The 12618-nt window shown below is 41.2% G+C and overlaps 1 protein-coding gene across 2 annotated transcripts; it reads left to right on the plus strand.

Annotated features, from left to right (window-relative positions):
* Nucleotides 1-673: 673 nt before the first annotated feature.
* Nucleotides 674-12142, plus strand: patl2 (PAT1 homolog 2). 2 transcript variants are annotated; one of them, XM_041899623.2, is made up of 19 exons: nt 674-764; nt 1047-1203; nt 1985-2250; nt 2442-2501; nt 2585-2638; nt 2791-2946; nt 3128-3199; nt 3368-3516; nt 3737-3811; nt 5939-6062; nt 6365-6482; nt 6618-6715; nt 6819-6872; nt 7554-7693; nt 9813-9969; nt 10238-10384; nt 10520-10617; nt 10770-10910; nt 11048-12142. In XM_041899623.2, exons 1-19 carry the CDS (start codon nt 744-746, stop codon nt 11079-11081), a joined length of 2121 nt encoding a protein of 706 aa, XP_041755557.1. In that variant the 5' UTR covers nt 674-743; the 3' UTR covers nt 11082-12142. The 2 variants fall into 2 exon arrangements, with proteins under 2 accessions (XP_041755557.1, XP_041755561.1); XM_041899627.2 differs by having other exon boundaries at nt 10557-10617.
* Nucleotides 12143-12618: the final 476 nt, after the last annotated feature.

Below are 12618 nucleotides of genomic sequence, written 5' to 3' on the forward strand. Positions count from 1 at the left end.
AGAAGCCATAACTACACTTTTGAGGAAGTTTTCCAAAGAGAAAATAATAGAAAGTTGTTATCACATGGTGTATGTAAATCCATGACCTATTGATTCAAATGGAATATTGACCACTGAATTGTTAGAAATTATTGAAATTTACATTTTTGATGGTATCGAATGGAAACTTTTTATGAACATTTTGATGAAGGATTTTTATTAAAATCCCATTTAATATATTTGCTTTACATTGCAAAGTATAATTATCACTGCTATTGCATTTATATATTGATATATTGAGAAATGTAGGCTACCATGAATCGCAGTTGTTGTAGTGCCAAAGATTTAACAATGTTTTTCACCATTGTGCTATGCAATTATGTATAAAGAATACCAAAGAGTAAAATAAACACCATTTTGTTCTGCCCTGACTTTGGAGTTGAGTGAATTTATTCCCGTTTCAATAAATACAAATCCATTCTACTTTGCATGTAGAAACAAGCAAAGTAACATTATTTTCATTTTGATCTGACTGTTGTTAACATGCTTATCACCAGTAGTATTTCAAGCTACAGCATAATTATGGCTCTTGCATGCAAAAATGCGTTTTCTAATTCACAGAGGGAATGCGCATGTATATTTTCTTTCAGATGCCCCGCCCCCGACAGGTGTGGTCATTTAAAACGGTAATGACCATGCAAAGACGTCTAAAAAGAGAAAGGTAAACCGATGCGTAGAAGTGTAATATTTTCCGAAAATATTCAATGAGTGACTCAGAACAACAAGTAAGTTGACCGTTTTTGCGCTTCTTCATGTGCAAAGCTGAGATACACATTCGGCTAAACCTTTCATCATTCTCAAAACAAATAAACCTTTCATCATTCTCAAAACATCTAGTCTACACGTGCTGCATCACATGCGTCGAATACACGCGAATGGTCATACATCAAAGTTGTTGTAGCAATCGAGTCTAGTTAATTCTAAATTGCATGTGAAGTTATTCAATTGCGGTAGTATCGACAGCAGATGTCACCCTTGTATTTTCCTCCCTATGTACCTTCTTTCAGGAGACTGAAACCACAGTCTCTCAACCTCAGTGGCCCGAGAACGGAGGCCAATGGAGCGATGAAGAAGGGGGGGCAGGCATGGACGAGTGTGGTTTGGCAGAAATGGCAGAGGAGGATGAGGAAATAGATATCTACAACGATGAGACGTTTGGAATGGGTATGTATGTTTTTTAAACTGTTTTAAAGGAAGAGTACTGACGCACCAATGCATCAATATAAGTAACATAATAAAACAATCCACATCAAAATCTGTCAATTTAAGCTATTTAAGCATCTCAATCTTCCCCACCTGCTTATGTCGGCCTTCCGCATATGCGGTGGAAAGGGCCGCGCTACAGCTGTGTTTGTCAGACCATGAGACATCCTGAAAATCGGTCTTCTCACGAAAACGTCTGTAGAGTCCGAACGGGTTGGCCTAAAAACTATTATTACTATTACCTCTCTATGGAAAGGGAAGACTCACGAACACGATGGTGTTCTATGACCCCCACAAGTGTCAAGATACTCCGCAGAAAGTAACCCATACAAACCAATGGAAGTATGGAGGTCATTTTGTGCCAACAAAAATAAGGGGTTAAATGTGTCCAAATAAACAAAAATATTTCCTGAGCTTTCTTATCTCCTAGATATAGGACAAACACTTCAAAACCTTATTCCTTATGATTAATTTTGTCTGTCTTTTTTTTGCCATTTATGAATGTTATTCAATGCGTATCTATGGGCTATAGTAGTAATAAAAAATATACCTAAAGGGGTCCTAAAAATCTAATGGCTAAATTATCCATGGTATGACTATCTTTAAACAATTCCATATGTTAGCTTAGTAACCTCCCACAACGGCTTTTTAGAGGTGACAGCAAGTGCCAAGAATAAAGCTAAATAGATTCAGGTATGACGTAAATGATTATTTTTAAATGTTTTACAATGGGCCTCTCTAGATATGGATACAGGAGTGGGGGAAACAGAAGGGGATCCCACCAACCCTCTGCTCCAATTTGGAGCACAGCCACCTGCCCCACCTGCCTTGCCATCCCTCTCCCCCAGCTCCCCCTCCTTCTCTCCCAGGGCCAGGCCACAACTCCGGGTCCAGGGCCCTCCGGGCCTACGGGGACGCGGAAGGGGACAGAGAGGAGGTCAGGCCATGGCGCAGATGTTTGAAGACCCAGCTGTGGTGAGGACTGTGGAGGGGCGACCGAGTTTGCAGGTGAGTCACTACTCTTGAGAGGTCAGTTGTGTCTAGTAGGAAGAAAATGTTTTGAAACGGGATGTAATACTTGAACTTGTCCAATAAGACACGTTTTTGTTTTCTATTGCAAAACGTGTCCTCATTCAACCATTTTATTCTAGGGTTTCTAGTTTACACATTACCATTTATGTTTGTTATTATTTCCTCAGAGCTTGGACAGCGCTATAGTGGATGTTGGGAGTGTCTCCTACTGGGATGATCCAGATGCTGTGAGTGTCATTTGTCACAACCCCATTCTGATGACAAAATATATTTACTGTCGTTTGACCTACTCTGCTCTTTTCTCACACAGTGGATGCTACAATCTTATGAGAAAACCAGACACACTTCTGGATCAGTATTACAGGTAGTGGGCATTACATGTGGAAGACTAACAATACAGTATATTACCACTTTTTCAAATAAATCTGATACCGAAAATGAAGGATTATGGCATGTTTAGTAGCATTAGACTCTAATGGTTCGTTTGGCACATTTGGGTGTTCTGTCTTTCGACAGGACCCGGCCATTGTGTGTGTGATGGACAGTCATGCCCCTGGCAGAGGACCGAACTACCTGGATTCTCACTACCCATTCTCCAACTCCAGTGGGAGGAGAGGGGGCCCAAGAGGGTCATACTTAAACAGACCATTTGGGCAAAGATGCCCATCTCAGGTAATTGACTGGTGGAGTAGTTGTCTTAAGACTTGGGCACAAGGGGGAGATGGCCAAAGATGGTCAATTGCTGGGAAGTTGGCCTGAATCTTTGGCACATTTTTGTTGAAAGACTATGGAACACACTGCCCAGTCTATGGCCGACGACAAATGTACATTTGTTTAACTTCTCCTCTTGCAGATTAATACCATGATGCCCAGCTCTCCCATCGTCTCCCAGCGACCTTTCACCCCACAACAGCATTATAACCAGGTTCCTGCCTTCGCATCAATATTTCCCCTATTGTGTACATTTCGAAATAATCTGCTCACAATTGGTATGAATTTGTTAATGTATCTGTGCATACCAGAAGCATGTAGGGAGATGTAATTCTTTAGTTCTGTTGGTTTGAGTTGTAATGGAGACGTTCTGTTCGCTCAGACTGGGGGCTTCCTCTCGCCCTCACCACGTCCCTGCCCCTCCACCCCTCAACCTCTGACCCCAAAGATGATGCAGCTTCGCTTTGGTGCAAACTCTCCAAGACCCTCTCCCTTCTACAGCCCCTCGTCAAATCGTGTGCAGCGATTCAGGTCTGTGTCGTATTAAAATTTTGTTCCAAACCTTTCTGAGTGAAGAACCTACAAGGACAAGAGTTGGGGACACCTGCTCTGGTTCTTTTTTCGCTCATCAGATTGTGGTCAGAGACAATGTGATCACATTATTTTATCAAATGGCTTATAATTCTACTGCAGCTTCTTAGAGATAAATATGGTTTGACATATAGTTGTTACTTATGTCTCTCCCCCACAGGTTCCCTGGTCCCGTGACACAGCTTCACCCCCAACACAGACGACTGTTGAGTCAAAGGCAACCGAGATCCCAAAGGTGTGGCATGTGCTTCTACTTATTTTAAGTTTACTTATATTTGATATTATTGAGTGAGTTTTGTCTAGAGATCGAATAAACTCTTATCATATTCAACCTGGCTGCTCTTAATATTGCTGCAAACGTGTTGCTTCTTGGATGCATTAGTTTAAACACTAACCTCTTATTTCCCAGACTATATTCCTGGACTAAAAAGCACTTTCAATGGAGATTCTCTATTGTGCTAGCTTTTTAGGACAGGATATGCTTGAGCCCTATTCGGACGGTATTCATTTTACTAGGGGAGGTCGTGTAATGTAATTATGTGCACGAGCGTAAAACACATCTTAATTTCAATCCCGTGCGAATCTACCATGTCAGTCATTTTTACATGGCGGGAGAGAAACAATTCCCCCCAGAATAACCTACTGTTTTTCTGCAAAGTCCTCTAATACTAGTCCTGAGCGTATCAACGTCCCAGTGTTTTCTGAGACATTAGAGTTTGACAGGTGTTGCTCACAGTTTGAACAAGAAAATAAGAACTGATTTGATATATTGATTCTTAAAACAAAGTGCTGCGCATATATTGCTTATGAATGGCCTGCATTATCGACTTTACCAGTGAATACGTTTGTTAATACGTTTTGTGCCAATGTATTGAAATTTAACATCGCCAAATGCGTCAGTTTATTAAGGCCTAAATGTGCAATAAAAATGTATTGTGCCCATGCCTATTTAATGAAACCCTGGCTGTTGATGAAGGCAATGGTTCGCAAAGCAGGGCATCCCTGACTCTCCACTGAGCTAAACTTTTTGGAAATGGCAAGTTCACTTTCTCATCCTTAAATAAGTATTGTGTGCAAATTCACTGTTCAGATGCTCACATCAGCAGGATGGAGGGCATTTTTATAATGAGGGATGTCTACCATGGATCGCTAAAATGGCCCTAATGATTATGATCACACAATTTTAAATATTATGGGGACACCTTTACATTTGGCAGCCAAGCACAAGTTATCAGTGTAGCCCATTATCGTCTAGACACACCTAGAATAAAAACCTCCAGGCTTCCGTCATGAGTCGAAATAAAGAATTACAGGGGGACGTTTGGAAAAACGAGTCCCGTGTGAATCGTGCTCTGGAATAACGCACATGCTGGGGTAACAATTACGTAACCGCTGTTCTCTAGTAATATTAGTCCTGTCCAAATGGGGCTTTAGTCTGTGTCAGGGTTGGGGTCAATTCGGAACTTAATTCAATGCATGAATTGGACACCACTCAGGAAGCAGAATTTTGATTAAACTTTATGACTCATGAAATTCTCATTCCTTTGACAATTTTTTTACCAAAAGCATCTGCCCCTTATTAATGCAAATAATACAGATACCATTTCAAATATATTAGCTTGATTGCAACTCGGATGTCAAACAGTATGTTTGTATTTTTGTCATGATATTCGGTTGTTCCCTTCAATTCTGGAGTTTTTGATGCATTCTGGGAATTGTATTTTCCTTCATATTTAATAATATGTAGGTGAATTATGAATTTTTATAGAGATCTTAGAATATTTCTAGACTACTGTAATGATTTAACTTGTTTTAGGAGAATGTCTATAAATGAAATGTTTTACGTAGTATTGGTCACCAAATGTCAAAATACAAATGTGTATAGTAGGGCGGCAGGTAGCGTAGTGGGTAAGAGCGTTGTGCCAGTAACCGAAAGGTTGCTGGTTCTAATCCCCGAGCCGACTAGGTGAAAAATCTGTCGATGTGCCCTTGAGCAAGGCACTTAACCCTAATTGCTCCTGTAAGTCGCTCTGGATAAGAGCGTCTGCTAAATGACCAAAAAAAATAAATAAATAAATAAATAAAAATAAAAAAATATAGTGATGTATTGAATAAATTAGGCCGTTTTGAATTTCATTGAATTAAATTCTACTTCCTTTTAATTCCAATTCAGGTTCCTGTGGGGTGTGGTAAATTCAAGAATTGAATGGGAATTAGAGCAATTTGCAACTTAATTCAGAATTGGCCCAACCCTGCTCGGTCTCCCATAAACCTGCCCCAAAGGAATTCGAAGGGACTCCTTCTTTTTGATATAAAAGATTTGATAATAGAGACTTATAATGACATGTTGCTCCCACTCTAGAAAACCAGACAGCTGGGACCCCTACTGTAACCTCATGTCTGCCAAAGAGAAAGAGTGGATCATCAGACTACAGATGATTCAGCTCCAAAGCGAGAATCCCCACCTGGACGACTACTACTACCAGGTACTGTAGGTTGGCTGGCACATCTCACTCCTCTCATTCTTTGTTGTCTTTAACCTTCAACCTCCGATAGGATTTAGTTCCCCACACTCTCCGAAATAGGATTTTAGTTCCCCACATACTCCTCCCAATGGCATTTTAGTTCCACATTCTCTTCCAATAACTTTGTATCCAATTCTCTTCTAAAACCCCCACAGCTATCCTTCTGCATGTTCTCTCTTTTATACCGTAACCACAGTTTAATTTTGAAATGTTTTCCAGAAAGGGCTGTTACATGATGGCTCTACTCTCACATTGTGCTGTAGGAGTACTATCGGCGAATGGAGGCCAAGCTGGCAGAGGAGGAGTTGGGCATGAGGGGCAAAAGGGAGCCGCCCAAACTCACCACCCCCTACGTCACCAAGATGGACTCATACACACCAGGTTTCTCCATATACCCCACATGCACTTGTCGTCATCTGTGCATGGTGCTGAAGTGTACTTTGGAAATGGTCATTGTTTTTATACTGCTGAATGTTTGCATTTTCCTTAACCCGAGTGATGCTGTTGCTCTTTCAGTGGTGCACATCGAGGGTTCCCTAGGCCAGGTCGCGGTGTCAACGTGTTTCTCTCCTCGACGAGCGATCAATGCCGTTGCAGCCCACTGTCCACACGAGGTGAGAAGAGGACATGCTTTGGGCACTTTTTGAAACACCATTTTGAAGAATGTACAACAGTTAAACTGCAATTGCGCTTTCTCTGAATGGTCTCTTCCAACAGGAACTAAAAGACATCAGGCAACAGCGATTGGACATCCTAAAGAAAATAGAAAAGGTAAAGTACAGAAAATGGCATGTTAAAGGAGTTTGACTTTATTTTAACCCCCCCAAAAAAAGTTTTTAATGTATAAATAAATATGTCATGTTCTAGAAGTGTCCGACACTTTCTTTTGCGATTTCATTTAGTTTTGAGAAACTTACCGCACCAGCAATAAGACTTCCTCGTTGCTTGTTCTGCATTATGGGGGACACAGATAAACATGCCAAACAAACCCAAATGTGTCCTTTTAGAAACGGCAAAGCTCTCCGTATATTGATGCATGTCTTTAATGTTGTACACATGAAATTATGTAATTCCGAACTTGATCCGCAACGTTATTGCATTTTGTTGGCTTTCTCGTTCCCATTGTGGTGATACAAGAAAGCTTTGACATTTCTAAAAGTACGATTTTTTTTTTTTTTTGAGCCTTTGTTCATGTTTATCCTTGGCCCCAACACTGAGAAAGTATATTGCTGGTGCGGTAAGTGAAAAATCGCAAAATAAGTGTCTGGACACTTCTATAACATGCCATTCACATAAATAGAGATTTGGTTTAAAAAAAGTGAACCACTAATTTAATGTCAATATGCCATCTTGTAGGATGTGGTGGTGGTTTCCAAAGTGAATCATTTTGACATGCAAAAAACTTGGCTGTTAATATGTAGGATATTAAATCCCCCCCACTGTCTCCTGTAGTTGTTCATGGTGCTGCTAGAGGTAGAAGAGGGGCAGAGGATGAAGGCACAGGTGCTGGGGGAGGGTGAGGAGAAGAGGCTGATGGAGAAAACTGGGATAAAAGTGGAGTACATCTACTCCCAGCTACAGCATCCTGACCTGTGAGTCCTGCTCTCTGCCAGTTGTATCAAGTCACCTTGAGCTGCAGTTCCTTCAGAAAGTATTCATACCTCTTGACTTATTCCACATTTTGTTAGTCTGAATTCAACATGGATTAAATAGATTTGTTTTCTCACCCATCTACACACACTACCCCATAATGACAAAGTGAAAAAACATGTTTTTAGAAATGTTTGCAAATTTATTGAAAATGAAATGCCGAAATGGCATTTACATAAGTCTTTACACTTTGTAGGATCACCTTTGGTGGAGATGACAGATTTGAGTTTTCTTGGGTGTGTCTCAGCTTTGCACATCTGGATTTTGGTATTTTCTCCCATTCTTCCTTGCAGATTTTCTCAAGCTCTGTTAGATGGGGAGCAGTGGTGAACAGCAATCAAGTCTTTCCACAGATTTTCAATGGGATTCAAGTCTGTGCTTTGGCTGGGCCACTCAAGGACTATCACATTCTTGTTCTAAAGCCATTCCAGCATTGCTTTGGCTGTATGCTTTGGGTCATTGTCCTGTTGGACTATAAATCTTTGTCCCAGTCTGTCGTTTGCACTCGGAAGCAGGTTCTCATCAAGGATTTGGCTCCATTCAATGTTTCCTCTATCTTTACCAGTCTCTCAGTCCCTGCCGCTGAAAAGCATCCCCATAGCATGATGCTGCCACCACCATGCTTCACGGTAGGGATGGTGTTAGACGGGTGATGAGCTGTGCCTGGTTTTCTCCAGACATGGCGTTTTAAAAATTCCGGCCAAAGAGTTCAATTTGTCTCATCAGACCTTATGATCTGTCTTTCACGTGCCGTTTTGCGAACTCCAGGCATATTGTCATGTGCCATTTTCTCAAGAGTGGCTTCAGACTGGCCACTCTCCCATAAAGCCCAGATTGGTGAAGTGCTGTAGAGACTGTTTCCCTTCTGACAGGTTTTCCGATCTCAGCCAAGAAACTCTGTAGTTCTGTCAGTGGTCATTGGGTTCTTGGTCACCTCCTTGACCAAGGTCCTTCTTGCCTGGTTGCTCAGTTTGGTCAGACAGCCAGCTCTAGGCAGAGTCTGGGTAGTTCCATATCTTTTCACATTGATGGAGACCACTGTGCTCTTGGAAACTTTCAACACTCTAGAAATTGTTTTATACCCTTCCCCTGATAAATGCCTCATCACAATTATATATCGGAGATCTACTGACAGCTATGGGATAGTTTCTGCTCTTACATGCACTGTCAACTGTGGGACCTTATACACTGATTGTACAAAACATTAAGGACACCTGGTCTTTCCATGACAGACTCACCAGGTGAATCCAGGTGAAAGCTATGATCCCTTATTGATGTCACTTGTTAAATCCACTTTAATCAGTGTAGATGAAGGGGAGGAGACAAGTTAAAGAAGGATATTTAAGCCTTGAGGAAATGGAGACATGGCTTGTGTATGTGTGCCATTCAGAGGGTGAATGGGCAAGACAAAATATTTAAGTGCCTTTGAACGGGGTATGGTTGTAGGTGCCAGGCACACCGGTTTGTGTCAAGAACTGCAACGCTGCTGGGTTTTTCACGCTCAACAGTTTCCCGTGTGTATCAAGAATGGTCCACCACCCAAAGGACATCCAGCCAACTTGACTCAACTGTGGGAAGGATTGGAGTCAACATGAGCCAGCATCCCTGCGGAATGCTTGTAGATTCCATGCCCTGACGAATTGAGGCTGTTCTGATGGCAGGGAGTCCACCTGATTGGAGTCCAACTGTGGTCAATTGTTTGGACATGATTTAGAAACACCTGTCTATACACTGAGTGTGCAAAACATTAAGAACACCTTATTAATATTGAGTTGCGCCCCACCTCCCCCTTCTAAAAACATGTTTTCACTTTGTCATTATGAGGTAGAATTTTTTTCCTCATCCATTTTGAATTCATGCTGGAACACAAAATGTGGAATAAGTCCAGGGGTATGAATACTTTCTGAAGGCACTGGTCTACTCTAAACACCAAATTCAAAAAGTAATCCCTGCGTCCATTATGAAATGTTCTTTAAACCTATTCAGATTTACTCAGAAATTATTCTTATGTTATACAGTGATGCATCACTTGTCAAGTACTTGTCATATATTTCACCCTAGAGAAGCAGGGGAAGAATTTCTGCCATGTCTCCTGGTGTCCAAAGGAAAGCGGTTACTGGCTCGGCTCCTCCCCTTCCTGTCCCATGACGCTGCGCTGAAAGTCTTAAGCATGGTGACATCACACCTGCCCGTACTCATGAGCAGAGACTCAGATGAGGTCAGTTAAAAATTTAATAAAAAAACATTTGTTATGGTGTATGGCACCGCGTTACATAGGGTTGTGGAACGTTCAGATAGAAATACATTATGTAGAACAAACATGCTTCTGACTTGACCTCTGACTAGAGTAAGGAATCAAGTCAGTTATTTTAGTTTTGCCTACTGAACATGGCCCTGTTGATATTTGTATGAAATGCTGCCTTCTTGACTGAAGAATAATCCAAACTCACTTCCACACGACCGTGGTGTTCCACACAACCCTGCAGTCTCTTCCGGTTTTGTACCCGTCTCTTCGAACTGTGATCGGAGGCATGACCTTCAGTCAGCTCATTGGGGTCCTCAAAGACTTTACGGCATCACTGCCCGACTCCAGCGATAGCAGCATGTGCCTCTCACTTGTGTGCCAAAGCAAGGTTTGTTATGCTTTTCACTTTCTCACATACAAAGCATGGTATGCTAGGCTACAATATTTGACTTTCCAATATTTTACTCTTGTGTGTTGCGCTGCCCTGATGTCTTGTTCATCATTCTCCTGTTTTACCTTTCAGTTTGGGCTCTCCTTACTCTATGCCCTTCTGTCCCAAGGAGAGAGGCTACTGTCCTCTGACATTCCTCTGGAGCCCAGCATTGGTGACTTTGAAACCTGGTACGACTGCCTTCATCCCTAGCAATATATTTGTCCATATGCAACACTGCTCCTAAGTTGTAAATAGACCTACTCGTAGGCTACAGTTAAGCGTGTCTGTACATGGTCCTTGCCCCTTGTTCATATTGACCATTTGTCATCTTTATCTCCAGGACAGACACAGTCTTCCTGGTGGCATCGCAGCTATCCCAGAGTGCTCTGGTGGAGCCCCTCCTCCTACCCTCGAACCTTCTCACACTCTTCTGCCGCTACCTGGACAAGCGTACCGTCCACCAGCTGAAGAGCAACATGGAGTGAGTTTCATAGAATTGACAGCAAATTTCTTTCATTTAAGAGATGTTCTATGTATGCATTGCAAACACAATGTAGTTCATCGTAACCAATCCCAAGGCGTATTCATTAGAAAACAACATGATTTCCTCCCATCTAGATCTGCGACTGGATACCTGGCTCTTCCGTCGTAGTAGGCAAGGTCATCTGAAGCAGAGACTGTGTTTTGGCTAATGTACAGAATGTAATTAGCACCAAAATGAAAACGAGTGGGCATGCATACCCTGAGGTATTCCCTCGGCCTAGATGTACAACAGTATGGCTGCGTTTACACAGGTAGCCCAATTCTGATATTTTTTCAAAAATGTGTCTTTTTGACTAATCAGATCAGCGCTGAAAAATATTTGATGTGAAAGATCTGTGATTGGTCAAAAGACCAATTAGTGGGAAAAATATCAGAATTGGGCTGCCTGTGTAAACGCAGCCTATGCTACCCATTCATTGTTCTCCTTGTACGCAAAATGTGTTCTTAGAACACATGAATGCCATTCTTCTTATTCCCTCATTTTTTTCTTCCCTCATTCCCTCACTTTTTTTTGCACCATTCCGTTGTCTCAATCTGTTTCCTTTATCTGCGCCTCCTTTTTATTTTATACTTTCCTCCTCTTAGTCTCCAGTCCAGCAACTCAGATTTGCTCTAGTCACCACAATTATCTTAATTTTTTACCTCTATTATCCAGTCCATAGTTTTAACTGCTACTGTACCATGGCACCACAATGTGGTGTAATGGACATAAGTTAGTCCTATGATGTAACACTCTCCAGCTAACTTGCCTAATATTCAAGTCAAAATGAAAGAATATCATCAATGAACGTGTAATATAGCTTAGGGAAGAGTAAGCTGTCATTTATCATTTGCATGGTTTAAAAGGTATTATCCAAAGAAATGGGTGTCTGAATCATGGAGGATTGTACAGTAATTTGATTGTGCAGTTGCACTTTGTTAGGTGTGTAGGTTACATTTTGTCATGGAAAAAAGTGTTTTTGTAAAATCAAATTGACTTCAAAAAAATATTTGCAAGTTTGGGTTCTTTCTAAAAGATAAATGTATATGGTTTTCCAAAGTGTACCCTCTATGCATATGTGCCGAATGTTTAAGTTGTAACTTGATAAAATGTAATCAGTTTAGTTGGAAACAGAATAATCACTCTTGTATAGCACTTGCAACATAAGAAATAAAATTCTTTAAAAATAATTTGTCTTTAGTTTGAACCGTGAACACACCTCAACATGCTCTGCAAAAGTAAACGTGTGTTGATGACCCTTGTTGGTTAGATATGGATCTCTTTGTAGGCACCTGGACAATTTTCTGTAAATCTATTTAACATACTTTTGTATATAGTGCATTCGGAAAGTTAGAGCCTTGTTCTAAAATGGATTTAAAAAATACATTTCCTCATCAGTCTACACACAATAACCCATAATGACAAAGCTAAAACAGCTTTTTAGAAATGTTTGCAAACGTATTAAAAATAAACTGAAATCACAGTTACATAAGTATTCAGACCTTCTACTCAGTACTTTGGCAGCGATTACAGCCTCAAGTCTTCTTGGGTATGACGCTACAAGTTTGGCACACCTGTGTACTTGGGGAGTTTCTCCCGTTCCTCTCTGCAGATCCTCTCAAGCTCTTGTCAGGTTGGATGGGGAGCGTCGCTGCACAGCCATTTT

Source organism: Coregonus clupeaformis, chromosome 1 (assembly GCF_020615455.1).
Source record: "Coregonus clupeaformis isolate EN_2021a chromosome 1, ASM2061545v1, whole genome shotgun sequence".
NCBI classification, from domain to species: domain Eukaryota; kingdom Metazoa; phylum Chordata; class Actinopteri; order Salmoniformes; family Salmonidae; genus Coregonus; species Coregonus clupeaformis.

Bases quoted from the DNA above. Each gene is read 5' to 3' on its own strand.
- patl2 (XM_041899623.2), top strand. From the start codon at position 744: ATGAGTGACTCAGAACAACAA. The intron at 6,483-6,617 runs GTTTCTCCATAT...TTGCTCTTTCAG, and splicing joins GATGGACTCATACACACCAG to TGGTGCACATCGAGGGTTCC. The intron at 9,970-10,237 runs GTCAGTTAAAAA...ACAACCCTGCAG, and splicing joins TGAGCAGAGACTCAGATGAG to TCTCTTCCGGTTTTGTACCC.